This window comes from Macaca thibetana, chromosome 9 (assembly GCF_024542745.1).
Source record: "Macaca thibetana thibetana isolate TM-01 chromosome 9, ASM2454274v1, whole genome shotgun sequence".
NCBI classification, from domain to species: domain Eukaryota; kingdom Metazoa; phylum Chordata; class Mammalia; order Primates; family Cercopithecidae; genus Macaca; species Macaca thibetana.
In genome coordinates, this window is record NC_065586.1 from 32926238 (window position 1) to 32950351 (window position 24114).

A 24114-nucleotide genomic window follows, 5' to 3' on the forward strand; every position below is an offset into this window, starting at 1 on the left:
TGGGAGGAATGGAGGAGAGATGAGACCAGATACATCCTGGACTCATCACTCAACCTCTCTGAACTTTGGATTCCCCATTTTTAAGTAGAATGAATAATTACAAAACTTACCTTACTTACCTTTCACAAAGCAGCTGTGAAAACAGCTAGAGTTTCAACAAATAGCAGTATGATGCCATCACCACAGACAATCCCCATACTCTTTCTCTCCTAAAATGACGGGATCAGCTCCTAGGACCTTTCTGGCATGCATGTGATAATGTGATGTTCTCCTCTGAATCATCTTTCAATGTTTCTTTGGAACATTGTGGAGAAAAAGTCAGTTCTCATCATTGTCTTCCATGCTTCTTGGTGCTAAGTTCTACTCAGTGTGACAGTCCCTTCATCTAGGTTTCTCAATCCCCAAGTTGAAATTCTGCTAAGATCCCTTAGTGGATATAGTTTAGGGAAATAGAGCTAATTCTTGGCAAAGCTATTTTTTAATGCAACACAAACAGTTATAATTACCATTGGGAAGCAGAAGCATTATGGAATGCTGATTTGATTTGCATAAAAATACAGTGCAGTTCAGCCCAAGTGGCAATTAATAAGTTATGAGGGAAGAAAGGAGACAGAACAGTAAATCATTTTTATGCTTTAAGTTAAATGTTTCAGTCCTGAATCTGGGAAGTATTATACAGCGATTTAGCTTGTGAAACCTAGTACGAAAAGCCTAGCTTAGCCTCTAACTAGGGATAAGAGTGAAAAGTATTCATGTTGAAGTTCTTCTCAAACAATAAAACAGAGATAATATTAGTGCATGGCCCTTAGCATTTTTCAGAAAGTATGTGTGGATTAATTCTAATAGACTCCTTGGAAGTCATCATATTTTTCTGGAAACATCCATTAATTTAGGTAGAATGTAACTTTACTAAAGTGATTCTCTCTGATTCTTTTCTGGGAGTAGAGAGACCTAATAACCCATGCATTAGGGAAAATTTTCTATTCTCGGTTTATCTTGGAAAATGCAAAAAGGCATAAGCATCCAGAGAAAAGCAGGAAGTGAAGGAAATATTGATTGATGGAGTCTGGCTGTCCAAAGCAGCCCACTCCTCAGGGAGTTCCTGTGCTTCCAGGAATTAGTTTTCCTACAGTCAGAGGATGGTAGTGGAGAAAGACTTATTGGTCTGTGAGTAATGGAAATTAAGCTAGGCCAGTTTTGTTGTAAAAAGGGCCCCTTTAACTGGACACTTCTGTTGTCCTTGTTGTTGTTATTATTTTTCCTATTATTCTGGTTCCAGATGGAATAAAAACTTTCCTAAGAATTACCAAACAGCCAGTTGTAATGTCCTACCCAACTTTTCCCATTACCTAAACGTAGCATGAGTGCATGAATAAATACTGCCAGACTCATTACTATTTTCTACAAGAACAAAACTTACCAAGTTATGAGTGAATATGATAAAAGAAACTTTACCAAATGAAATATAGAACATTTGACACACAATTTAGGATTTAAACATTTCCATTCCTAACGTCAAATTCTGTACTCCTTATCATGACAGGGTCCAATTTGAGTTGAGATTCTACTTTCGGAAAATGTCTTCTTAATCTTCTCTCCTTATCAGAATATTTTAAAAAAGAGAACTTTAAAAAATCTTGAAAGTTATTGGATGGTGGCATGTCACCAACTTCTTTAACTAGAACAGTGCTAATATAATAAAAGCCATCAGGTGTGGGATATTTTATGAAAATGTTTAATTCAACTGTTTCTTTGGAATGTAGTAGTCATAGTTTGGAATTTAAGTTACAGTTCAGTTCTATGTGGTTTTTATGCTACTCAGTGTCTGAGAATACAAATGTCATTTAAAGTTAAGGCTTCGCTGTTCATTCTGAAACAACAATTTACAAGTGTCATATTGTCATAGAAAATAATAATTTCTGTAAAAAAAATCTGCACAAAATCTTATGATGGTACAAAACATGAAGCAATAATATACCAGTAAAATGAAAACATTTTACTACAGAAAGTTTTATAGATTTCCATAAAGAAAAAATATGTTATTTTACACCTTTAAAAATTACAAAACAATCTAAAACAATATAAACTGAACATTTTGTAACACTGCCTTTACAAATTAATAACTTTATAAACATATAATTTTTAAATATATTTATCAGTGCAAGATACTTTAAATTTTAAAGTTGCAGTATCATTTTTCCTTGGCTGAGGACAACTTTAAGTCTGTTGCCTTTAAAAGCAAAAAACAAGTCTTTCTTAGTGCTTTCCTTCTGGTAGGATTATATCAACTAAATGAATGCCTCTGGGGACAAAAAACTATTCTTCTTTCATGGTGATCAATACTTTCCTGGAAACAAAAGGCATTCTCAATCCAATTTAACTAAGATGAATGGACTGTCTCATCTATGATGCAAATGTGACTCCCACAAATGTCTTTGAGCGAGACGTCTAGCAATGCGGGAAGGGAGGAAGATCTAAAAAATCTCATGTCCAACATGGCATGATAAAAATGCACCAAAAACCACCAAAGCTTCTTTGGGTTAATTCATAGGCTGCCTGGTAAGATATTTGCTTCCCTGTGCTGTTAGAGGCTTAGGTATTGCCAGCCCTAAGGCAGGCTTATTTTTTGCAAGCCGCTGGAAATTTCTAGAAGCATTCATTTAAGTCTATTTTTTCAAGGTTGCTTTTATAAATTTTGTAAACCATTTGTTTTGACTTTATGTTTTTCCCCCTCTTATCTTAAAATACTTGACGCCCAGGCATCAGGATTTATAGTTTAATTCTTAAATTAACTGTTATTCCTTCCAATTCCCTTGTCTGACTCAGAAGCAAAACAAGAAGGTTCTCTTGGGTCATTTTTGCATATTTGGATAGAAAAATCTCATGCTTTTGGATATTTGGAAGATTTTATCCAGTTCTTCCTTTGGGTCTCACTTGAAAGCCAATTTGTATTATTTCTTTCCTCAACTTACCACTATTTCTACTAAATGCCAACATTTCTATCAGAGGTCGTTTTGAACAGAATAGATAAGGAAAAAAGATACTGTCACTTTAACCAGTTAACAAGAAAACCAAAGTTAGACTTTGGAGGGCAAAGTTAGGAATTTCCCTTATTTATTTATTTTTAAACATAAAGTCTAGTAAAATCGTTTGCCATTCCCAGCAGGTTAAAGCTGCAAGTTTCTTTTCTGGACAACGGCAAATCCTCCAATTTTAAGAGAGATAAAAAGACAGAGAGATAGGAGAGAGAAAGAGAAAAGAGTTTACATTTGAAAATACATTCCATATGAAAGAACAACAAGAGAGAATATTGCAGCTTTATACAAAAGGGTCAAGAGACATGAAATTGAACTACAGAAAAAGCAGAACAATTAAGCCACGTTGCCAAATCTTCAGAGCCCTTGCCTGCCCGGAGGGGCTGACGTCTCACACGAAAATAAACTTTCTTCTTAGTCAGTGGGCCACCAGGGTTTGATTAAAGAGTAGGGCTTTCACCAGCAAGAAAGAGAGTGGGTCGTTAATGTAACACAATGAACCAGTACAAACAAAAAGGCACTTGAGAGGACATAGACTAGCCAGTGCCAAGGATTTGTGTTTTTGTTGTTGCAGTTGTCAGCAGTACACCCAGTGGCCAGCCGTGTTCAGGGATGGCACTGTTTTCTGTATGGAGTTCACAAGCACGGGGTTTAGTACAACACTGGAAAAACAGCAAGAAAATCGGACAGTATTGCTTCGTAAACAGGGCTGATGCACTATACTGGTACTGAGGCTACAGTACTTTAAAAAGAAAACAGCCTAATCCTTCTTTGCCTATGCACGACGCAGGCAATTATACACAAGTACAACTTCAGGAGTCCACTGATATGCGGTGATTCTAGTATATTCTGGGCACTGGGTTTCAGGTAGCATGTCCATCCAAAGGGCCACACGGAATACGCTTGGTGCCAGCATCTTGGATTTCGCACAGTTTCCGAAAAGAATCCATAAAAGGGAGAGGAGGCGGGGGGGGCAGGAGGGGTCGAAATGAATGATTATGTCAACCATACTTGGTCTCAACACCAGCATCTGATTATTCAAATGAAACCAACAGGAAAAAAGCTGACTGTACATGAGTCCGATGGTGAACACAGCTCCTTGTCCATGTCTGTTGGCCATACTCATTGAAGCTCCTGAGAAAAGCCTGGCTCAGTGGTCATCAACACACTTCCCAGCCTGTATAGTGAAAGATCAACAGCTCCCCAGCTCACTCCCGTCCTTCCACTTCCGTCCTCTGACTGTCTTTTCATCACTGTCCACCTTCATGCCTCCGAATAAGTACTCTGTGTATTCAGTTTGTCTTTTTTCAACTTCACACCATCTACAAGTTCAAAGTTATAGTTCTCCAGGGCAGACAAGTTTCTTTCTGACATCCCATTATGCCAACAGGCACAGTACAGCACGACCCCACACACAGCCCCCAGGAGGACCCCCAGGGCGCTCATGGCTATGATGGTGATGAGGATGGGGTCTAAGGTCTTCAACACATTGCCTGGTTTCCTGGAGATGTTCTTGTCACCTTCTCCTTCACCTTCATATCCTGGTGTGCTCCCTATGGAAAATAACAATATTGTCTCCGTGAGCACTGCCAATGGACCAGATGAAAGCAGACAGAAAAATAGAAAGAAACGAAACAGGAGCAAATTGCACACCCCAGTTTTGCCTGTCATGTCTGACTCATTGTTGGGAATGGAAGTGTGGGAGGTGGTAGTGGGGAGTGGGAAGTGGTAGTGGGGAGTGGGCGCTGGGGCTTCTGCCAGACTGCTTAGCACGTGGAAACAACCTGTTCTGGATAAACTGGGAGGTTCCATGCTCATCCAATTCAGATTTCATGCTGCCCCATCTGTCCTAGATTGTAATCTGTGTTTACAGTCCTTGGCTAGATATGTGGTCATTAAGTTTTGCAAAATGCTTAGTCACACATTAGTCTAGCAAGGGGATTTTACCATTCCCAGTGCGTGTACCTAATCCCAAAACAGGCACGAGAAAAACCTTCATGGCCGCCCTTCTACGTGGTGCTGCTTCCAGGATCTGGCATGGTTTATGCATGTGTTTGTTCTCCCATATGGGAAATCTTCAAGTCAAACAAATTTTGCCCAAAGTCTACAGTAGTTTCAGTAAAGAAGGAGTGATTTTTTTAGAACAAGAGAATGCTTGCTGCTGACATGTAAACAGAGTGTGGCTCAAATTGAGAAAACCGTGTCTGTCATGCCGAATAGAAGACATTTACTAATAATCAGCATCTTTGCAGCCCTGGTAGTTTAACCGGAGACAGTTGCACTGCTCTGCAGCTCAGTCACTGGGGACTTGTTTTCTTTAGAGTGGAATGGGAGAAATTATTAACATGGCAGCTTTCAGCCTAATTACCTGGTACTAGAAACGGGATGAAAATGTTAACGCACAATGTGCCTGGGGTTTACTTAATGGTGTTCTGATCAACAAAGATTCCAATCAAAGAAAACTAAAAATATGAGACACAAGTCCCTAACCAAGAGAAAACAAGCCTTGGGACATATTAATATTCTCTCCCTTGATGAAATATTGTTTTGAAACAACCTCTAATAAAGTTTATATCTCTGTGTGGACTTGGTAATGTGTTCATATTACTAACAGCATGGTGCCATATTTATTTACCTGTATGAAGTCCACGACTGGCCATAAAGTAGGATCCCATTTCTAACGGCAACAGATGCCGACATGCATTGATGATCAGGGTGCAGCACTACCCACAGCAGCTGTCAGTGATGCTGGAGCAAGTGTCCAACAGCACACAGTGCTGGCTGGGAGATGTGGAAACTTCTGGGAATAGAGTTATACCAGGAAAGGCCTAACTCTGATCAAAGGTCTTGCATTTGATCACCAAGCAGCGTTCAACAAAAACACACATTTATAGTTCATCAGGCTAAAGTGTGAGGCTGCCACCCAATTAGCTATGGTACTTAAGTTTCAGTCTCACTATCTGTAGAATGGGGATAAATACAAACCCTAGAGCTGCTGTGAGGATTAAATAAGCTAAGGTATGTAGGATGGGTGCAGTGGCTCATGCCTGTAATCCCAGCACTTTGGGAGGCTGAGGTCAGGGAATCGTTTAAGCTAAGGAATTCGAGACCAGCCTGGGCAACATGGTCAAAATCCATCTTACAAAAGACACAAAAATAAGTTGGGCGTGGTGGTGTGGGCCTGTAGTCTGCTTGGAAGGTTGAGGTAGGAAAATTGCTTGAACCTGGCAGGTGGAGGCTGCAGTGAGCTGAGATCACACCACTGCACTCCAAGCCTGGGTGACAGAGACAGACTCTGTCTCAAGAAAAAAAGAAAAGAAAAAGATCAGGTATGTAAAGTGCTCAGAACATACTAGCTCTTCAATAAATCCTTCTTATCATCATCATCATCGTCATCACAAAACCAAGGTTCTAGTAGAGGAAGATGGGAAAAGATGAATCAAACACAATGGATTATCTCAGAAATTGGGCTCTGGTCTCTTAAAGATCCTAGCTGGATATCAACTAGAGACAATAATTTTGGTTGGTTTCAAATAACCATATATGGAAATCGTCTTCACTAGTTTTCTTTCTTTGTAGTGATAAACTCAGTGTGTTTGAGCTGATTATCCTTTATGTTCCACCTCTAGACTGGGCAGGGAAGGGCCAGGGTGAGCACACTTCCCAGGCTTAACCAAGTATGTACAAGCAGGAACCGTCACCGAGGCTCCCCAAGTCTTACGGGCAGCTCGGAAGTGGGTACTCTGTGGGCACAATTCGACCCACAGCACCAACCCAGGGCCATGGGCATAGATGTGTTTCATTTGAACTTTTGACATTCCGGTGTATTAGAGTTCCACAAAGTTGCTTCATAAACACAATGAAAGCCATAGTAAAAATTTTTTTAAAAAATTGGTCAGCAAGACAAATTTACCTGTTTCATCAATTTTAATTTCTGGGTTCTTTTTATCCAGGTCTGCTGGTTCTGACAAGTCAAACAAAATTGAAAGAGATATTTGAACTGCCAACAAAATATAATGCACCAAACTACACAAACCTTTAGGTACATACACACAGACACACACACACACAGACACACACATACACACACACACACACACACGTCTCTACTGGGCTCCTTTTGGATTTTTTAGTTCAACCAGTACCCACCAAATAGATCAATAAATGACCAGGAAATTGGTGATGTGACGTCACAACACTGCCTTTAAGGTGCCATATCTAAATCCAGGCAGCACTGCTGCTAGCAGAGTCTGTTGTTTTAGGAGACAAGGGTGGGCTGGGTGTGCTGGCTCATGCCTATAATCCCAGCACTTAGGGAGGCCAAGGCAGGAGAACTTTAGGCTAGGAGTTTAGGACCAGCCTGGACAACATAGTGAGACCTCTACGAAAATAAAAAAATTAGCTTCCCAGCTACTTAGGAGGCTGAGGTGGAAGGGGAGCTTGCACCCAGGAGATGGAGTTTACAGTGAGCCATGATGGTGCCACTGCACTCCACCCTGTGTGATGGAAGCGAGACCCTGTCTCAAAAAAGCAAAAACAACAACAACAACAAATTTTTTAAAAAAAAGGAGAGAAGGGGGAAGAGACATGGTTTTGGCATCTGAAATGTGGAAGAAAAATCCGGTGAACATAGGTTCTACTGAAGCAGATTTGTACATACGGCGACCATCCTATAGTTTGCAGAAAACTGCTTCCTAAATTTGGTGTGTGTTAGTTTTGCTTCTCGAATAGGATGTCAACTCTTTGAGGGAAGAGACTGTGTCCTGTGTATTACAAAAATAGATAAATACATAAAATAGCTATCGAAGAAGTAAAGTTTTGGTATCCCTGTGGTACTAAGTACACAGCAGGAATTTCTGAGTGCTTTGTCCACTGCTATATTCCAGCATTTACAACAGTGTCTAGCACATCATAGGTGCTTTAATAGATATTTGTTGTATGTATGAATGAATGAAAGATTAATAAATAGTTGATAATCTCATAGTATCCACACTCAGATGTTCAAGGATGCATATTTGATGAATCATTGTACAATTTTCTTACACATATTTTTATTGGTAGCAACATAAACAAATAAAGTGGTTTAATGGAGCTCTAGTTGTGACTTTCCCACTACAATGCCTGGCAGCAACTACAGCTAAATGGACAAATGACAAGAAAAGAAAAAGTACCATAGATATCTCAGCTGTGTCCTGTCTTTCCTTCCTTCCTTCTTTCCTTCCTTCCTTCCTTCCTTCTCTTCCTTCCTTCCTTCCTTCCTTCCTTCCTTCCTTCCTTCCTTCCTTCCTTCCTTCCTTCCTTCCTTCCTTCCTTTCTTTTTCTTTCTTGCTTTCTCTCTCTCTCTTTCTTTTCTTTCTTTCCTTTTCTCCTTCTCCCCTTCCTTCCTTCCTTCCTTCCTTCCTTCCTTCCTTCCTTCCTTCCTTCCTTCCTTCCTTCCTTTTTTGAAATGGGGTCTTGCTCTGTCACTTAGGCTGGAGTGCACTGGCATGATCTTGGCTCACTGCACTTCTGCCTCCTGGGTTCAAGCAGTTCTCCTGCCTCAGCCTCCCAAGTAGCTGGGATTACTACAGGTGCGTGCCACCACGCCCAGCTAATTTTTGTATTTTTTTAGTAGAGATGGGGTTTTGCCATGTTGGCCAGGCTGGTCTTAAACTCCTGGCCCCAAATGATCCTCCCACCTCGGCCTCCCAAAGCATTGGGACGACAGGCGTGAGCCACTGCGCCTGGCTCAGCCATGTACTTTCACTGGAGCATCCGCGTGCTGCTTTGCATGTGGTATGTGGTCAGAACTTGTTGAACTGAATTGAATTTCGTTTCTTTGTTTTAGTCTGTGGAGTTTGCCCTCACATCCCAAAACATCATCATCATCATTCTCACTTTGGAATGGAGAAGTGAAGATATCACAGACATTGTGTTACTACATGAAATACACATTTTTACAGCAGTGTAGATATGGATGTGGGTAACTTGTAAAGGAGTTGCAGCTAAACTATTAAGCCTTATCATTCTTGTGAAGATTTGCTAAGTAGGGTGGCACGAAGCAGATTCCCTTTAATGTATGAAGAAGCAAGCCTTTCTTCATTGCTCCTTTTTTTTTTTTTTTTTGCCCAATTTCTTCAATGGATCCTATCAAATTATTGCCACTTTAGGGATTATATATATCCAATATATTATATAATAAAAGCTTTGTAAGTTGCTGAAATGACCAAAACCCCCATTACAGCCAACAGGCCTCCTTTGTCTTAAATTTGCCCAAAAGGCTTATCCCATTTTGTTATAATTAACATCGTATTATATAATGATGTATAACAAAAGTTTCAATGTAGCAAATGGAGCTTAAGACTAATTGCCATGCTATTACACTGCCATTAGTAATGCTATTTGTAATTATATATCAAGAACTAGGGAATATGAATTGGTTTTCTATGTCTTACATCCACCTAGTACAAGAACCATAAAGACCAACTCTGAAATACGAGGCCAGGTTTCTGAATTTCATTTAAGTCTTTTAAGCCATTTCAGCTATTTTAAAAGTCAGAAACATCTACTTATTTGTAATAAAGCAAAGAATTATGGCTTCTATGGTTCATTAACAATGTATTCTTAATTAAACTCGTCCTGATCAAAGTTTTCAGAGGCTTGCTGTTTTGTTTATACACTCAGATATTTGGAATTATCCAATGTCTGACTTTCCGCTGCTCATCAAAATGTTTCCGTATGGCATATACAGCTTGTAAGCTGGGTCTTCTTAGCTATACTCTTTGGATTCTGCATTATTTGTGGAGTTTTGTAGGTATCAAGCAGACATTATGAAGGACCTAGGGTAGGTAATGGGACAGCCACAGGTAAATTGGGCTGATTTTATGCCCTGTTGCACCAGAATATGCATTTCCTATGATGTGCCGAGAGGCCACACGGAAATTCCAAGTAGAAATGGGCAAAACAAAGACCACCACTTTGGCAAGAGTCTTGCCCTGGGCAAGTACTCCATTGGTTTCTACAGCAGCTCATACTTACTTGCACAATCTTCTTGTGAAATGTGGTTATTGATACTAATGTCATCCACAGCAATCCCACCAAGGTTTCCTTTTCCGATTTCGCCCTCGAAAATCACCTAACAAAATAAGATCATTTTCACAGTATTGAAATGCTCATCTCACGTGGCAGAGTTTACAAATGCTTGTTCAGCTCCCGCTATGACACATAAATTAAATTCATCAGATTCAGTGTAAGCACACACTTCACTCATCAATCCACATTAGCTGCCTGGTGATGGCATGCACTTTCTCCTCACACTCTCTTTTTATAATACAAACTTTAAAATGGGAGAAAGCAGCAAACAAAAGGAATGATACATTGTGAAAGCCCAGAAATAGATGACATGGAAGTCCTTTGTGTTCTTTCTCAGCAAATTGGTTCTGTTCCTACAATATAGGAGACTGTGAAATCTGCTATGAAGGTGGTTATCATTGCAGCAATATCTCAGGATTGGGAAACACTGGAAATAATTTCAGAATAATTCCCGCATCTCATTTGCACAACCTCCAACAAATCGTCTCAGTATTCCTGCAGCCACTGCCCTTTCCAGCCTTGGGAAGAGGTCATACCTGATAAAGTTTCAGAGACTTGTGAAGCAAGACACGCCCTTCCTTCCAGTGGTCACCTTGGTGTCCAATGGCCATCCAGACCAGCTGATCGTACTCCTCTGGCTTCTGGTAGCGCAGTTTGACCCTGAGTGTGCCGACGTGGGACCCAGACATGTGATACCAGAAGGTCATGCAGTGGGCAGAGTTCTGGGAATAAACCACAGGGCTCACCAGGCGAGCCACTTTGCCCTTCTGATTTTCATCAGCTTGGGAATAGATGAAGTTGCCATCTCCTGCTATGACAAAGAACTGTGTTAGGGAGAGTGGCCAGGATTACCACACTTTTATCTCTCTTATTTCAAGTCTCACTAATCAAAAGCTTCCTGCGCTGAGTGCCAAGAACTCAAATATGTAGTGGAAAGGGAGAAGTGTGCATACTTGGGGACCTCATGGGCACCTGAGGCCCTGCTCTCAGCTCCTGCAAAATGGACATTTGATTAGGGGAAGGCTGAGTGGCACTAATTAGGATACTACTTATAATGGAATACATTTTCATATGGACACAGGCTATGGCTCAAGCTGGCATTTGCACCATCACAAGCAAACTGAAAGCAACGTCTGTGCATAGCCTGGACTGAAAACGCCTGGCTCTCTAAGAAGAAACCTTATTTATTTATTTATTTGTTATGTTTAGACACTCCTGTTGCCCAGGTTGGGATGCAGTGGTGCGATCATAGCTCATTGCAGCCTCAAACTCCTTGGTTCGAGTGATCATCCTGCCTCAACATTCTGAGTAGCTATGACTATGGGCCCGTGTCACCATGCTCAGCTAGTTCTTAAAAAGATTCATTTTTTCTTTAAGAAGAGGTAGAGTCTTTGTTGCCTGTGTTGCCCAGGCTAGTCTCAAACTCCTGGTCTCAAGCAATCCTCCCACACTGGCCTCCCAAAATGCTGGGATTACAGGCATGATTCACCACGCTGGGCCTAAGAAACCCTGTTTTCATGCAACTTTAAGATCGCACAGCAGCATCCATGTGAACACATGCATTAAATGAAATCATTGAGATGTATTTTTATTTATCATTTGAGCAGCAGGAATTCTGATTAAAGAAACTTCTGTCACTATGACTCCTTGATGATCATAAACCTGTAGTTCTTCCTAATAATGTAGTAGTCTTTTAAAAAAAACTTTTTCACGTTCAGATTATTTTTCCCGTAGTTTGTTTTCACGGTTTTTGAATTCCTTAAACACACCTGAGAGCTTGCATCTCTCCTGTGAGCCCTGCTCCTATTTGAGGTGGGCTTCTGGCCCAAGGAGAGGAAGGTTGCCTTGTTGAGGTTCATTAGAACGTGCCATTTTGGCAACATAGACACTTGCTGAACTGCGAGGACTTTCTCTTGGCTTCACTTTTAATGACCCCCACTGGGAACATTTCCTCCTGCCACCACCTGGTCTAAACACACAACCCATGTTTCACTGTTGGCTTTGCAAATAGAAATCATCTTCTCTAACGCCTCACCTGATTAAGTGTGAATCTGCTGCTCGGGCCTCAATGGGCAGCAGGAGGTTGTGTTTGTTGCCCAAGAGGCTTGTGTGTTTGCAAGGTGCTTTCTCACTGTGCACACGTGGGCACATACTCCTCTCTGCTCGCCTGTGTCAACAGTGTCCAGGTGGATGTGGATGTGTTCGTGGGCAGTTTCCTTTCCTTACCTGGCTGCTTATGTGAGAGCCCACCCTTCTTCAAACCAGTGGGTGGAATCATAAGGGAAGGGTGTTCACAAGTGGCAACTCTAGCCACTCTGGTAGGTTTGATACTGCAGGACGAATGTCCCTCTCGCTCTCCGACCTTGCAGGGTGTCCTCTGTGACTGAGCTGATCCATTCACGCTTAGGATTTGTTTGCCCACTAATTTATCAAGATGTGATCACCTTGATGGTGATCCATCAAGATCCATCAAGATCCATCAATCCACCAAGATGGGAAAAAAATACACCCATTGTGCCTCCGTCCCCCCAGTCTTATGGAAAAAAGACTGAAATTGGCAATGCTGCTGCCATGTCTTAATCCCACTTATTGAGCTCACTGCTCGAAGTTTATTGAGGCCAGTCAGAGAATGGGTGTTAGAAAGAAGGAGAGAAGTGGACGTAGGTAGAGGGATGCTCTCCCATTGGACATCCTCACTCAACTGCACCATGATCACTTCCTACCCACAACCAGACAGAGAGTTCCTCAAGCACAGGGACCCCCTCCTTCATACCTGTATTTCCAGTGCCCAACACAGCATCTGCCAGGTAACAGGGCTTCTGAAATGATGCCTGTTCAGTGCACTGGGAGAGAAGCCAGATTTCAAGAATCCTCTGCCTAAGGAAGTTCTTATGGTCCCTGCCCTCTCACACTGTAGTCTTTAAATATGCTTGTGTGGCCGGGTGTGGTGGCCCACGCCTGTAATCCCAGTACTTTGGGAGGCCGAGGTGGCTGGATCACCTGAGGCTAGGAGTTCGAGACCAGCCGGGCCAACATGACGAAACCATGTCTTTACCAAAAACGCAAAAATTAACCACGCATGGTGGTGGGCATCTGTAGTAGCTCCTACATAGCTGTAGTCCTAAGTAGCTGGGAGTACGGCTACTTGGGAGGCTGAGACAGGAGAATCGCTAGAACCTGGGAGGTGGAGGTTGCAGTGAGCCAAGATCACACCACTGCACTCCAGCCTAGGCAACAGAGACCCTGTCTTAAATAAACAAACAAACAAACAAACAAACAAACAAATAAATAAATAAAATGTGCTTGTGTTGCTCCTCTGCTTAGAATTCTTCAGGGGCTGCTCACTGCCTGAAGCTTATCCACACTTCTTCACAAAGAGGGAGCTGGCAGCCCCTCCAATGGACCTTTTATCTGCCTCCATCCTGTTTTCCTCCTGGTCACTGCATCACCAACTTAAGGTATGGTATAAAGAACCAGCAGTGTCCTGCCCAAAACACACACATACACACACACACGCACACACACACACTCACAATAAACATCCAATCCACAAACTTCTGCTCTACTCAGTGAAAATGGAAGGAATCCAATTTCATCAATTTCCTTGTCAATCTCATTAGGCAAGGAGGTAGCTCCCAAAGTCATGCATACTCTACTTCTACCTAACTACTTCCCATACAAAAACCTGTGCAAAGCATACCAAACACAAGCCAGTAAAATAAGCCTAGCTCAGCTGGTGTCTGGACAGGGCTGCTTTCCCTGACCCCTCTTCCATCATCTTTTACATGGTCCGTTGTCACTGGCCTCTGCCATTGGAAGTCCTCACTGAACTGCACTGTGGTCACTTCCCAACCATGATCAGACTGTGAGTTCCTCAGGCGTAGGGACGTCTTCCTTTACACGTGTATTTCCAGTGCCCAAGACAGCGTCTGCCCTGTAACAGAGCTTCTCAAATACCACTTGTTCAGTGAACCAGAGAGAGATGCCAGACTTCAGGAATCCTCTGAAAGGAGGTACCTAGTTCCATTCTTAGAGGTCAAATGCGAAAACCAAGCAAATGGGATGCCTTTCAATATATTCAAAATTAAGCAGCAGGATATTTTACCTAGCTAGTGTTCATTTTCTTTTTAAACAACCCAATCTCTGGTTTGCAAAGTTTCACCAAATAATATTGTAAAAAAAGCACCATCTACTCTCTAATGTCAGTCTACGCGCGGGAGCTTCGTGGAGGGCTCTTTTCATCTAGATCTTTTCCCTGTTAACAAGTAGTTCCTGCCTTTCAGATGTTGGGCTCACCCATCTCTCTGCACAAATGATTGTGTTTCTAGAGCTGCAGGGGTTCTTTCTAGTCGGAGCTGACCTGGCACAACTGCCAAGTAAATCTGGGTGGCTGAGAGAACAAAAGAGTCCAACCCTTCTGAAGGAATCACACTTCTCAGCTGTTAATCTAAGACAAGCCCTCCTTCTCTGATACTCTAACACATAAAGCACTGATATTTTCCCTTTCAAGGGTTTTATCACAGTTCTGGGTCAGGAACTCTGTCTTCATTTTCTCAATTAGCACTTTACTTCTGCAAGCCTTTTAGCTTTTGTCTCTGGCTAACATAGCTTTTAACCTCCTTTGAATGTCAGATCCTACTGAGCCATTTTGCTTCACTTTGCATCAATTTTTCCACCATTACTGCCTTCATTTTGGCTAATTGCATTTAGTTAATTTGATGCCATTTATATGTACAGTGCCATTTACAGTCAAAGTATTTTAAGTTTTCTAAAACTGCCTGTCTTAAGATTCAATTGAAAGTGTCTCAGATTTGAAGGAGTCCAATTTTATCCAATTTCCTTGTCATTCTCATTAGGCAAGGAGGTAACCGTGGTAGAAGGAGGCCTATTCAACCTATTTAATGGTTATATTCACTGGGAGAAAAGTGAACCACAAAATGGGAAAGGCATGAAGTACCCTTGGCCCAGCCATCAGTCCACTGACTCACTCACCGAAAGAGCCAAGATGGGGAGAATGTAATGAGATTTCCTAGCATCAGTAAATGCCCCCGGGGTTACCTTTTGGGAAGCCACTACCTGAGCAAGCAGTGCTCTGTAAGTATTTCCGAGTGGGTGCAGAAGTTCGTGGATTGGGTGTTTGCTGTGAGTGTGTATACGTGTGTGTGTTTGTGTGTGTGTGTGTGTGTGTGTTGGGCCAGACATGGCTGGTTATTTATTTCTTTATTTTTAATTTTTATTTTTTTCTGTTTAGAGACAGGTTCCAGTTCTGTCACCCAGGCTGGAGTGCAATGGTGCGATCATAGGTCACTGCAGCCTCGAACTCCTAGGCTCAAAGTCCCACAACAGACTCTGAGTAGTTGGGACTACAAGCGTGCACACTTATGCTTGGTTGATTTTTAAAAAGCTTTTATTTTGTAATGTCAGTGTCTTGCTGTGTTGCCCAGGCTGGTCTCTAACTCTCTAACTCAACTGATTCTCCTGCTCTGGCCCCGCAAAGTGCTGGGATTACAGGTGTGAGCCACCATGTCCTGCCTGCTGGTCCTTTATACTGTACCTCAAGTTGGGCAGTGAAATAACTAGGTGGGTAGCAGGATGGGGGCAGATAAGAGAGCTCACTGGAGAAGCTACCAGCTTTCTGTCCCCCAACCCATTCCTCCCCCACCAATTAATCTTAGGAAGAAAGTAAGGCAGGAGGTGGTGGGAGGGTTGTGAGCTAGGGCATGGTGAGGTTTCTACCTGCTGAAAGGAAATACACTAGACTTTAAATCCTTCCCCAGTGAATAAGAATCCCACGCCACCTTGCCCCACCTCCCCTTCAAGGGTGTGGAGAGAGCAAGCATTGTGAATTGTTTCTTTAGTTGTAAAATAAATGAGATGACATAAATATATGCCTGGTGGACTTGTTTGAAAATAATTCAGAGTCAGGGATGACAGACATAAATTAAGTTTCCTATGATCTGATAATTGTTGAAGCAGGGTCATGCATATAGAGAATTCATTCTACTATTTCTTTTCCATTTGTGAATATGGTTGAAATTGCCCAAAGTAAGAAGTTCAGAAAAAGTGTAAGATAAGGCCAGTCGCAGCGGTTCCCACCTATAATTCCAGCACTTTGGGAAGCTGAGGCGGGCGGATCATGAGGTCAGGAGTTCGAGACCAGCCTGGCCAACATGGTGAAACCCCGTCTCTACTAAAAATACAAAAAATTAGCCGGCTGTGGTGGTGTGTGCCTGTAATCCCAGGTACTCGGGAGGCTGAGGCAGGAGAATTGCGTGAACCCGGGAGGCGGAGGTTGCAGTGGGCGGAGATAGTGCCATTGCATTCCAGCCCAGACAACAGTGAGACTCCGTTTCAAAAAAAAAAAAAAAAAAGTATAAGATGAATGCTAATGCATACATCCTTGCCCAATTTGCTGTTTTCAAGGAGGCCAATCAGTGGCCAACTTCAAGGGGCATTAGTATGATTTGCCCTATGCTTCTTTGTACTAGGGAAAGAAACATTGTTAATTCCAGAAAATAAGGGCACATGTGAATGCCTGTAGTATTTCCCACTCCCCTAAATTCACAGACATTAGAAGCCCTCCCAGTAACACAGCCTCGGAATCAAAGAGAATCTGCAAAGCCATGCAGCCGAAGTGAACTCTGTGCTACCTGTGTGATCCTGAATGGGTCCCGTCTTGCTGGTCAACACACTCCACTTGAGCTGCACGTGATTGTCATGTTCCCAGTGGCAGAAGGTCTTGTGAGAGCCCCAGCCAAATTCACAGTTAAAACCATATGTAGGAAACTCTTCAGTGGGTGGGAAGTAAAAACAAGAGACAGGCAGAGAAAGACACATTTGATCATTTAGGGTCACAAAAGCCCTTCATTCATTCATGGAAAGCATGATTTATACAACTTTATGTCTGTTTGAAAATTCTGGGAAAGCCAGGATTACCAAGAAACCAAAAGATGCATGGAGATGTCAAAATGTTTGCAAAATCACATTTAGTAATTTCTTTAAAAATCCAGCTTTAAAAGGATTATGGACTGCCTGTCAAATTGGGTTTACATAAAATTTCCAGGAAGGCTATTTTCTAAAGCACGTATATTACATTTGCAACACTCTCCCCATTTCCACAGTATTTAATATGAAAGCCATTCTGTTCTTGAGGATGAATCATATAAGTTGATACCCGCCAATGAAAAGAATCTTAATTAGAGATTGACCCATGAAGCCTCAAAAGTGGAAAGTAACTTGGCGAAATGCCTCACCCGGGAGGTTTTCTCTATTTCCACCTCACCAGTTCATGCTTCAGGTCTTTAATGTCAGGGTTAGAATCTCTTAAGCATTTTAAGATTATTTTTTTTTCTTCCATGCTTTCTATAAAGTCAATTAATTTAAGTATAAATTTCTGCTTTTTTAATTTCTAAATTTACATATAAATTGTTCACCCGGCTTAAAACCTCAATGCAAGGTCATCTAAATCCAAAGCCCATTTCAGTAGCTACCCGTTTTTTACTTTACTTTTCTTCTTTTTTTTTAATGTTCAAAAGGTTTCCTTAGGAATCTGAAAAGACAGCGTGAATGAATTCACGGGAGTGACTTGCCTTGTGTGTGCCCTACGAGGTGCTGTTGGACTATGGTGTTTTTAAAACCCACAGCCTGACTTTTACGCAGCCTCTTTTTGAAAGGAGCTGAACTTTTAAGTATGGGAAAAATGAAATCATCGCTACTTATCCCAAGTATGACTGTTGTTTTCGTAAACATAAGCTAACAATAAAAAAATTCTAAAGACGAAATTCTCAGGTTTCTGCCCCCTTCTTTCATCTTCCCTATAAAGAACGAAGCCCACAGACGCAGCTGCTTTCCCCGGTGACGAAGGGCCTCTAGGCTCGTCACTGAGTGTAGGCAGTCCACGAGATGGCAGCATTGAAACAAACAGGGAGGCGCCTGGGGCGTCTGGCCCGTTGAACTTAAAAATAAGCCTCAAAAGAATCCCTATGAACAATAAGGGAAGTCTGGTATTAGATGCTGTATTAGGGTCAGGCCAAGACCTTATCTCCTTTTGAGCTCTTTAACTTGCTCGTGTTTAATACAAAGTATCTCGCTTTCTGCTCTGAGCCTGGTCTCTACAGCCCCTCCCCCAATGGCAGGAGGAATTTTAATGGGAAGATTTATGGAATAGATAAGAATGGTTTACTTTGCCTTTTTAGTTTGTAAGGAACCCTTTTCTAGGGCTAATGTCAAATTTTGGAAGGAATTCGCCATAAGAACTATCAAAAAGGAGCAGTCTGGATTCTCCCAATGATGCCTTGACCTCCCAAAGGCTAGACAGAGCCAGCTGGGGAAAGTAAACTAGCAAGCTATGTGATGTGTCTAACATGAGTACTTACATTTAGTGCAAAAAGGCTATATTTTTCACAGCTATAGTGTCATCGGAGAGATATATTTCAGGTTTAGTCTATCATAGCCATGAAACAGGACTTCTTAAGGCATGGGAAACCCGCTCCAAAATTTACCACACTTTTCTGTAGCAAGATTGAATTATGTAGATGAAGTACAGTCAACTGAACGGTGACTGAGTGATTGAGCCACCTTGGATGCCAATGCCCACGACCCTAAAATGTATTGTTGCATAATCTCATGTTAGAAAATGTTAATATCGGAACATGTTAATGTGTGTGTGATATTGATTTTTCTGCTTAAATACACTTTATAAAACATGCACATTCAGGAAAATGAAAGCCACCCCAGCACGCACAGTTCTGCCTATATTTACCTTGTTAATGCATTACATTTATTATCTATAGAACGGAAAACGACATCATCCATTATTGTGGCTATTAATATTCTGATGCTATCATAAAATGTAGGAACTTGGATATTTTTGAAATGACCAGGACATGGAACCCCTTTGCCTGAAAAAATGTTTCAGGCACTTCTTCTCGCTTCAGAGAATGACAGTCTGCCTTTACCTTCCAGTGTCCTTCCTCATCCTGTACATTTAACAAGGTGAATTGCTCTAACTTTTTGTATTTTACTGCCCTTTTATCCTCTTGTCTTGATCGCGTAACTTGTGGCAATTTGGTTATTTAAAGGATATGTTTTTAAATCAATGCCTTTTGTTGGGGAGGGTTATGGAGTGACCTTTCAGCTTGGCTAGAAAGACAAACACAGAAACTACCCATAAACATTTATAGAAAGGAAAAAGAAAGAGAGAAGGACAGAGGAAAGGAGAAAGGGAGAGAGAAAAGAAAAGAAAAAAAGCAAATGAATGAATGAAACAAAGATATAGGACTACTGACGTTTACGTTTTCAAAATATTACCCAAGCCCTGGAGGGGCACACAACTCTCATTAAATTCAATGGGGGTAATCCAGCTAAATCCCTTCTTGACTCTTAAAAATAGCAGGAAACAATATTCTGAACTTAAAACAAATTTATAGCCTCTGAGAGCAAGTACCAGCTGTGCTTGCCAAACCCATCTTGCCTGAAGTTGGATCATTAGCACCACATGCATGCATAAGGATTTAATTTTTAAATCTGATATTCCAAACTTCTATAGAGCAGATTAACTCACTTATTCATAGACTAGTCTTTCAGTCTAAACAAGCAGAGGTGCTCAGGCCCATACAATCATAGGTGAAGAATATACTCCGAGCTGCTGCAGGAATGCTGGAGGAGCCTCAGAGGGTTAGAGCTCTCACCAGAGAGAACTGGATTAAAAATATAAGGATCCCATCACTTGCTGGTGGAGGGTTAACCAGCTTTTCTGCATCTGATTACATAAAAGTATATAAATATTACATGCCCATGGAGTTTATTATGTTGATGAGAATCAGTAAGATGAAATCGTAAGACTCTGAGTTGAGTCTGTAATGGCAAAATGGAATTATGATGAAGGTTTTGAGGTCTCATTGACTGCTGCTTGTGACGACACTTGAAGAATCTGAATCCTGCAGAACACTGTGGATCAAAGTATCAGGAGACTTGGGCCACCAGGTCAGCTCTTCAGAGTCAGACCTGACCCCTGGCTGAAGCATGCTCAAGTCCCCGTGCAATATTCTGGGCATTGACTTAGCGAGGAGGTTACGATCAACAGAACTCCTTCCAGGAAGGTCAGACAGTCCATTAGCCACAAACAGAGACTTGGAGTCCAGATTCATGACTTAGACAATGGAGAAACAAGAAAGCAAGTCAATTTGCAAAGGACTCTGCACTGACTGTGAAATTCAAACCGGGTCAGACCACCCCGATCAGTAGACCCGTGTGGTTTGAACTGAACTTGTTCAGAGGGTGATAGCAATAGGTCCTACTGTTGTAATTTGCACACCTGCCCTCTGACCACAGTAGACTCTGTGACAGGAATGACTGGCCACTCTGAGAAGCCATCCCTCAAGTGACCTTGAGATTGTGCACAAATCAAGTATGTTAACAAAACCACTCCTGCTCTGACAATATTGACCTTCAACATTCAGGGAAGATTACCTAGATTTGGAATCTGATATAACTTTCCATTTTCTACACAGCTCTTGTTCACTTCTGTTTTTTTTTTTTAACGATCCCTACCCCCTTTCATAGTCAAGGAGAAGAGGGATGAGATGAAATAAATTAGCTGGCAACTTCATAGTGGCTTTAATTACCTCTCTGGCAAGAGAAGAAACTGCAACAACAGCTAAAAGGTTTGTTATGTGATCAGAACTTCATTTATTCACCTCACCCCTCTTCCCTATCCCAGAAAGGACATAGAGAACCAACTGGTGGTCATTACCCTTTATCCACAGAAAATCTTCCCAAGGGCTGAGAACTTACAGGAAAGGTACAAAGAAAAGGAGAGGCAGGGCTGTTCTCATGAGTACCTTCAGTTATGGGAGGTGCCCGCACAGTCTTTGAAAGCCGCATTTTACAACTTAAGATGTGTGTAGGACTACACCATTTTCTGAATTTCGGCAGTGACTCTTCTGTTTCATCTCTTGGTTTTGTAGGGGGTGTCTGGGCTGTGTGGTAGCAGGAATTTTGTCAACCTGAACATGCTACAGGGCAGCTGGGGGTTAAGTTCGACCGAAGAGAAGTTTGTTTTGCAGTTTAATCAGGTCAACAGTGACAGCGTCCTTTAAGAAAGCATACTAATTAGGGCGGCCCTTTCTACTTTCTGCCTAGCTGGGTAGTGTCATAGCGTTGAGGAAACATTGATATACACCACACGCCCCATTAATAAATGACTGCAGAGGCCAAGGCTGAGAGGGCTTCAATAGAGGAAATGGGAGAAAGCTAGAAAACTGACCTGCTCACCTTACTCTAATGATTAACTTTAAAGTATTTAAAACCTCTGATTGCTTATACTGACTGTTTCCCTTCGTGTATGTCTGCCGGGAAGAATTTTACAGGATACTAACTAAACACAAAGGCCAGCGAGAGGAAGGCCACCGTTTAACCGTGACTGGCCCCTGATCGACAGCAAACCAAGGGCTTTAAAAGTCGTTACGCTTTTCTATTAATAAAAGGATGAGGAGGTGCTGTTCCCAAGGGTGTGCTTCTCTCCATGCACAATTATAAACTGCGGTTTCCTGAACCCCGTTTCATGGCACGCCCACTGGAAACGCTGTTGTAAAACTGCCAACTCCATGGCAGGCAAAACTGACAAACTTTGCCTGTCTGGGTTTTGCAGGATTGCGATGAAAATAAATAGTCGGGCTGTGCTGCCTGTGAGATTTCCTTCTCCTGTAGTTTGCAAACACAATCCATGTCCTAGATGTGCTGCGTTTAAACAAAGTATGTTACTCCGTTCCTTCAGTGGAGAGCTGGGATTGTCACCATTTGGCAATTACTGATGGAGAAGGAAATCTCACTCCCTGCTGCATATACATGTGGATGAAAGGAAAGCAATATTTATGGCTCATGCTTGGAGACCAGATGCTGTGTGGCATCTCTCCTTCTAGGACTTTCAGGGAAACTGAAAGCGAGGAGCGCAGCCGCAGAGAGGAGAGAGGTACATGGAATCTGCCACATTTCATATTTTATTTGATACCTGATTGTATGGTGCTGTCTATGACCGTGGGCTTTTCTGTGGCCAGCACAGTGGTGCCACCTGAAAAACAAAAACAGCAACATGCAAAAATAAGAAAACGGTAGCGAATATGCAGGAGAAAAATGTACACTTAAAATGTCTATCAGAGGCAAATATTTTCCATAGAAAAATCCTTTTAATTTCAGTGGTAGCAATTGTTTCCCTTCAATTTTGTTCATCACAATATCAAATTCAAATAAACCATTTTTTTACCTAACATACTTCTTTTAAAAATTTACAGATAAAATAATTGTCTAAATTAACAGATAGAAGTTGTATATATTTATGGCATACAATGTGATGTTTTGGTACACTTAGTAGAATGGCTAAATCAAGCTAGTTCACATATGCATTACTTCATAAACCTATTTTGGGCTTTCTTTATGGTGAGAACACTTTAATCTCTTAGCAATTTTCTTTCTTTCTTTTTTTTTTTGAGATGGAGTCTTACTCTGTTGCCCAGGCTGGAGTGCAGTGGCACAGTCTCGGCTCACTACAACCTCTGCCTCCCAGGTTCAAGCGAGTCTCCTGCCTCAGCCTCCTGAGTAGCTGGGATTACAGGCATGTGGCACCATGTCCAGATAATTTTTGTATTTTTAGTAGAGACAGGGTTTTACCATATTGGCCAGCCTGGTCTTGAACACCTGACCCCAAGTGATCCGTCCACCTCAGCCTGCCAAAGTGCTAGGATTACACGTGTGAGCCACCGTGCCCAGCCTGCAATTTTCAAGTAGACAACGTATCCTAACACCTTTCTTTACAAAGCATTCAGAAGGCACCCAGAAATTGGGACTTCACTCCATGGGCACTCACTGATTCCCAGACAAAACACAGCACACAATTGCAACAGTGAAAAGCAAAGGCCTCTGCAAAAGCAAAGTCACCTCCTCGGTGACTTGGGTATTAAACTTGACCTCAACCTCTAATCTTTAAATCGTTTTCCAAGGTTTCAGGTGTGTGCCTTCAGGGAAGTTGCAAGGCTAGTCCCCACAACCTATTTTAAAAACTGGAAAACTGAGGGTTTAAAGTAAGGTGCTATGGGTTCCTCCTCTGTTTGGCTACCGGAGCTGTTTACTTTCCTCAAGGACAAATACTCTGCCCCTGTATGTGGTTTGGAGAAGCTGCAGGAAGCAGCAGGAAAAGGAGAACAGGAGAAACATTTCACAGTCCCAGTTCTTGTGAACAAGAACAGGAGAAACTTGTTCACAGACTGAACAAGTAATACCCTGACTGCTGTGAGTTTCCAATGAGTGCAGGCCTACTGCATCTCACTGGTCAGGGGACAGGCTGTAACCCTGTCTATTGAGACTTAGCTTCACCTTCTCTTCCACCTCTTTACTCACTCACCCATTTCCCACTGTTCATCATTATACTTCTGTTGTAAAGTAGTGTTCTTAAACTTGCCCAACCATAAGAATCACCAGAACGCTTGTTGAAATTGCAGTCTCCCATCCACCTGTCCTCTCCAGACCTAAATGAGAATTGGAATCTCTAGGCGTAAGGCTTTGAAATCCGTATTTTTTTGAGACAGAGTCTTGCTGTCACCCAGGCTGGAGTGCAGTGGTGCCATCATGCACTGTAGCCTCAAACTCTTGGGCTCAGGGGATCCTCCTGCCTCAGCCTCCTGAGTAGCCAGGACTAGGTGTGTGCCACCAAGCCTGGCTGATATATATATATGTGTGTGTGTGTGTGTATATATATATATATAATATACATATATATATGTGTGTGTGTGTATATATATATATATATATATATTTTTTTTTTTTTTTTGGAGACAGGGATCTCGCTATCTGGCCCAGGCTGGTCTCACACTTCTGACCTCGAGTGATCTTCTCGCTTTGGCCTCCCAAAGTGCTGGTGTTACAGGTGTGAGCCACCATGCCCGGCCAAAATCTGTATTTTTGAAAGCTTCTCAGATGAGTCTTATAACCCACTGAGTTTGGGAAACAGTGGTTT

General features: G+C 41.9%; 1 protein-coding gene across 7 annotated transcripts in view; it reads right to left on the reverse strand.

The window, feature by feature from the left end:
- Positions 1–1719: 1719 nt before the first annotated feature.
- The window catches only part of NRP1 (neuropilin 1), a 159548-nt gene continuing 137153 nt past the window's right edge, over positions 1720–24114 (reverse strand). For 5 of the 7 annotated variants that reach the window (XM_050805265.1, XM_050805264.1, XM_050805266.1 and 2 more), the window contains 6 exons: positions 22117–22176; positions 16757–16894; positions 10643–10914; positions 10053–10149; positions 6949–6999; positions 1720–4588 (listed from right to left, as the gene is read on the reverse strand). In XM_050805265.1, the coding sequence (XP_050661222.1) occupies positions 4299–4588; positions 6949–6999; positions 10053–10149; positions 10643–10914; positions 16757–16894; positions 22117–22176 (908 nt within the window). In that variant the 3' untranslated portion in view covers positions 1720–4298. Of the gene's footprint in view, positions 4589–6948; positions 7000–10052; positions 10150–10642; positions 10915–16756; positions 16895–22087; positions 22177–24114 lie in introns of those variants that run through there. The other 2 variants (XM_050805267.1, XM_050805269.1) reach the window with 2 other exon arrangements.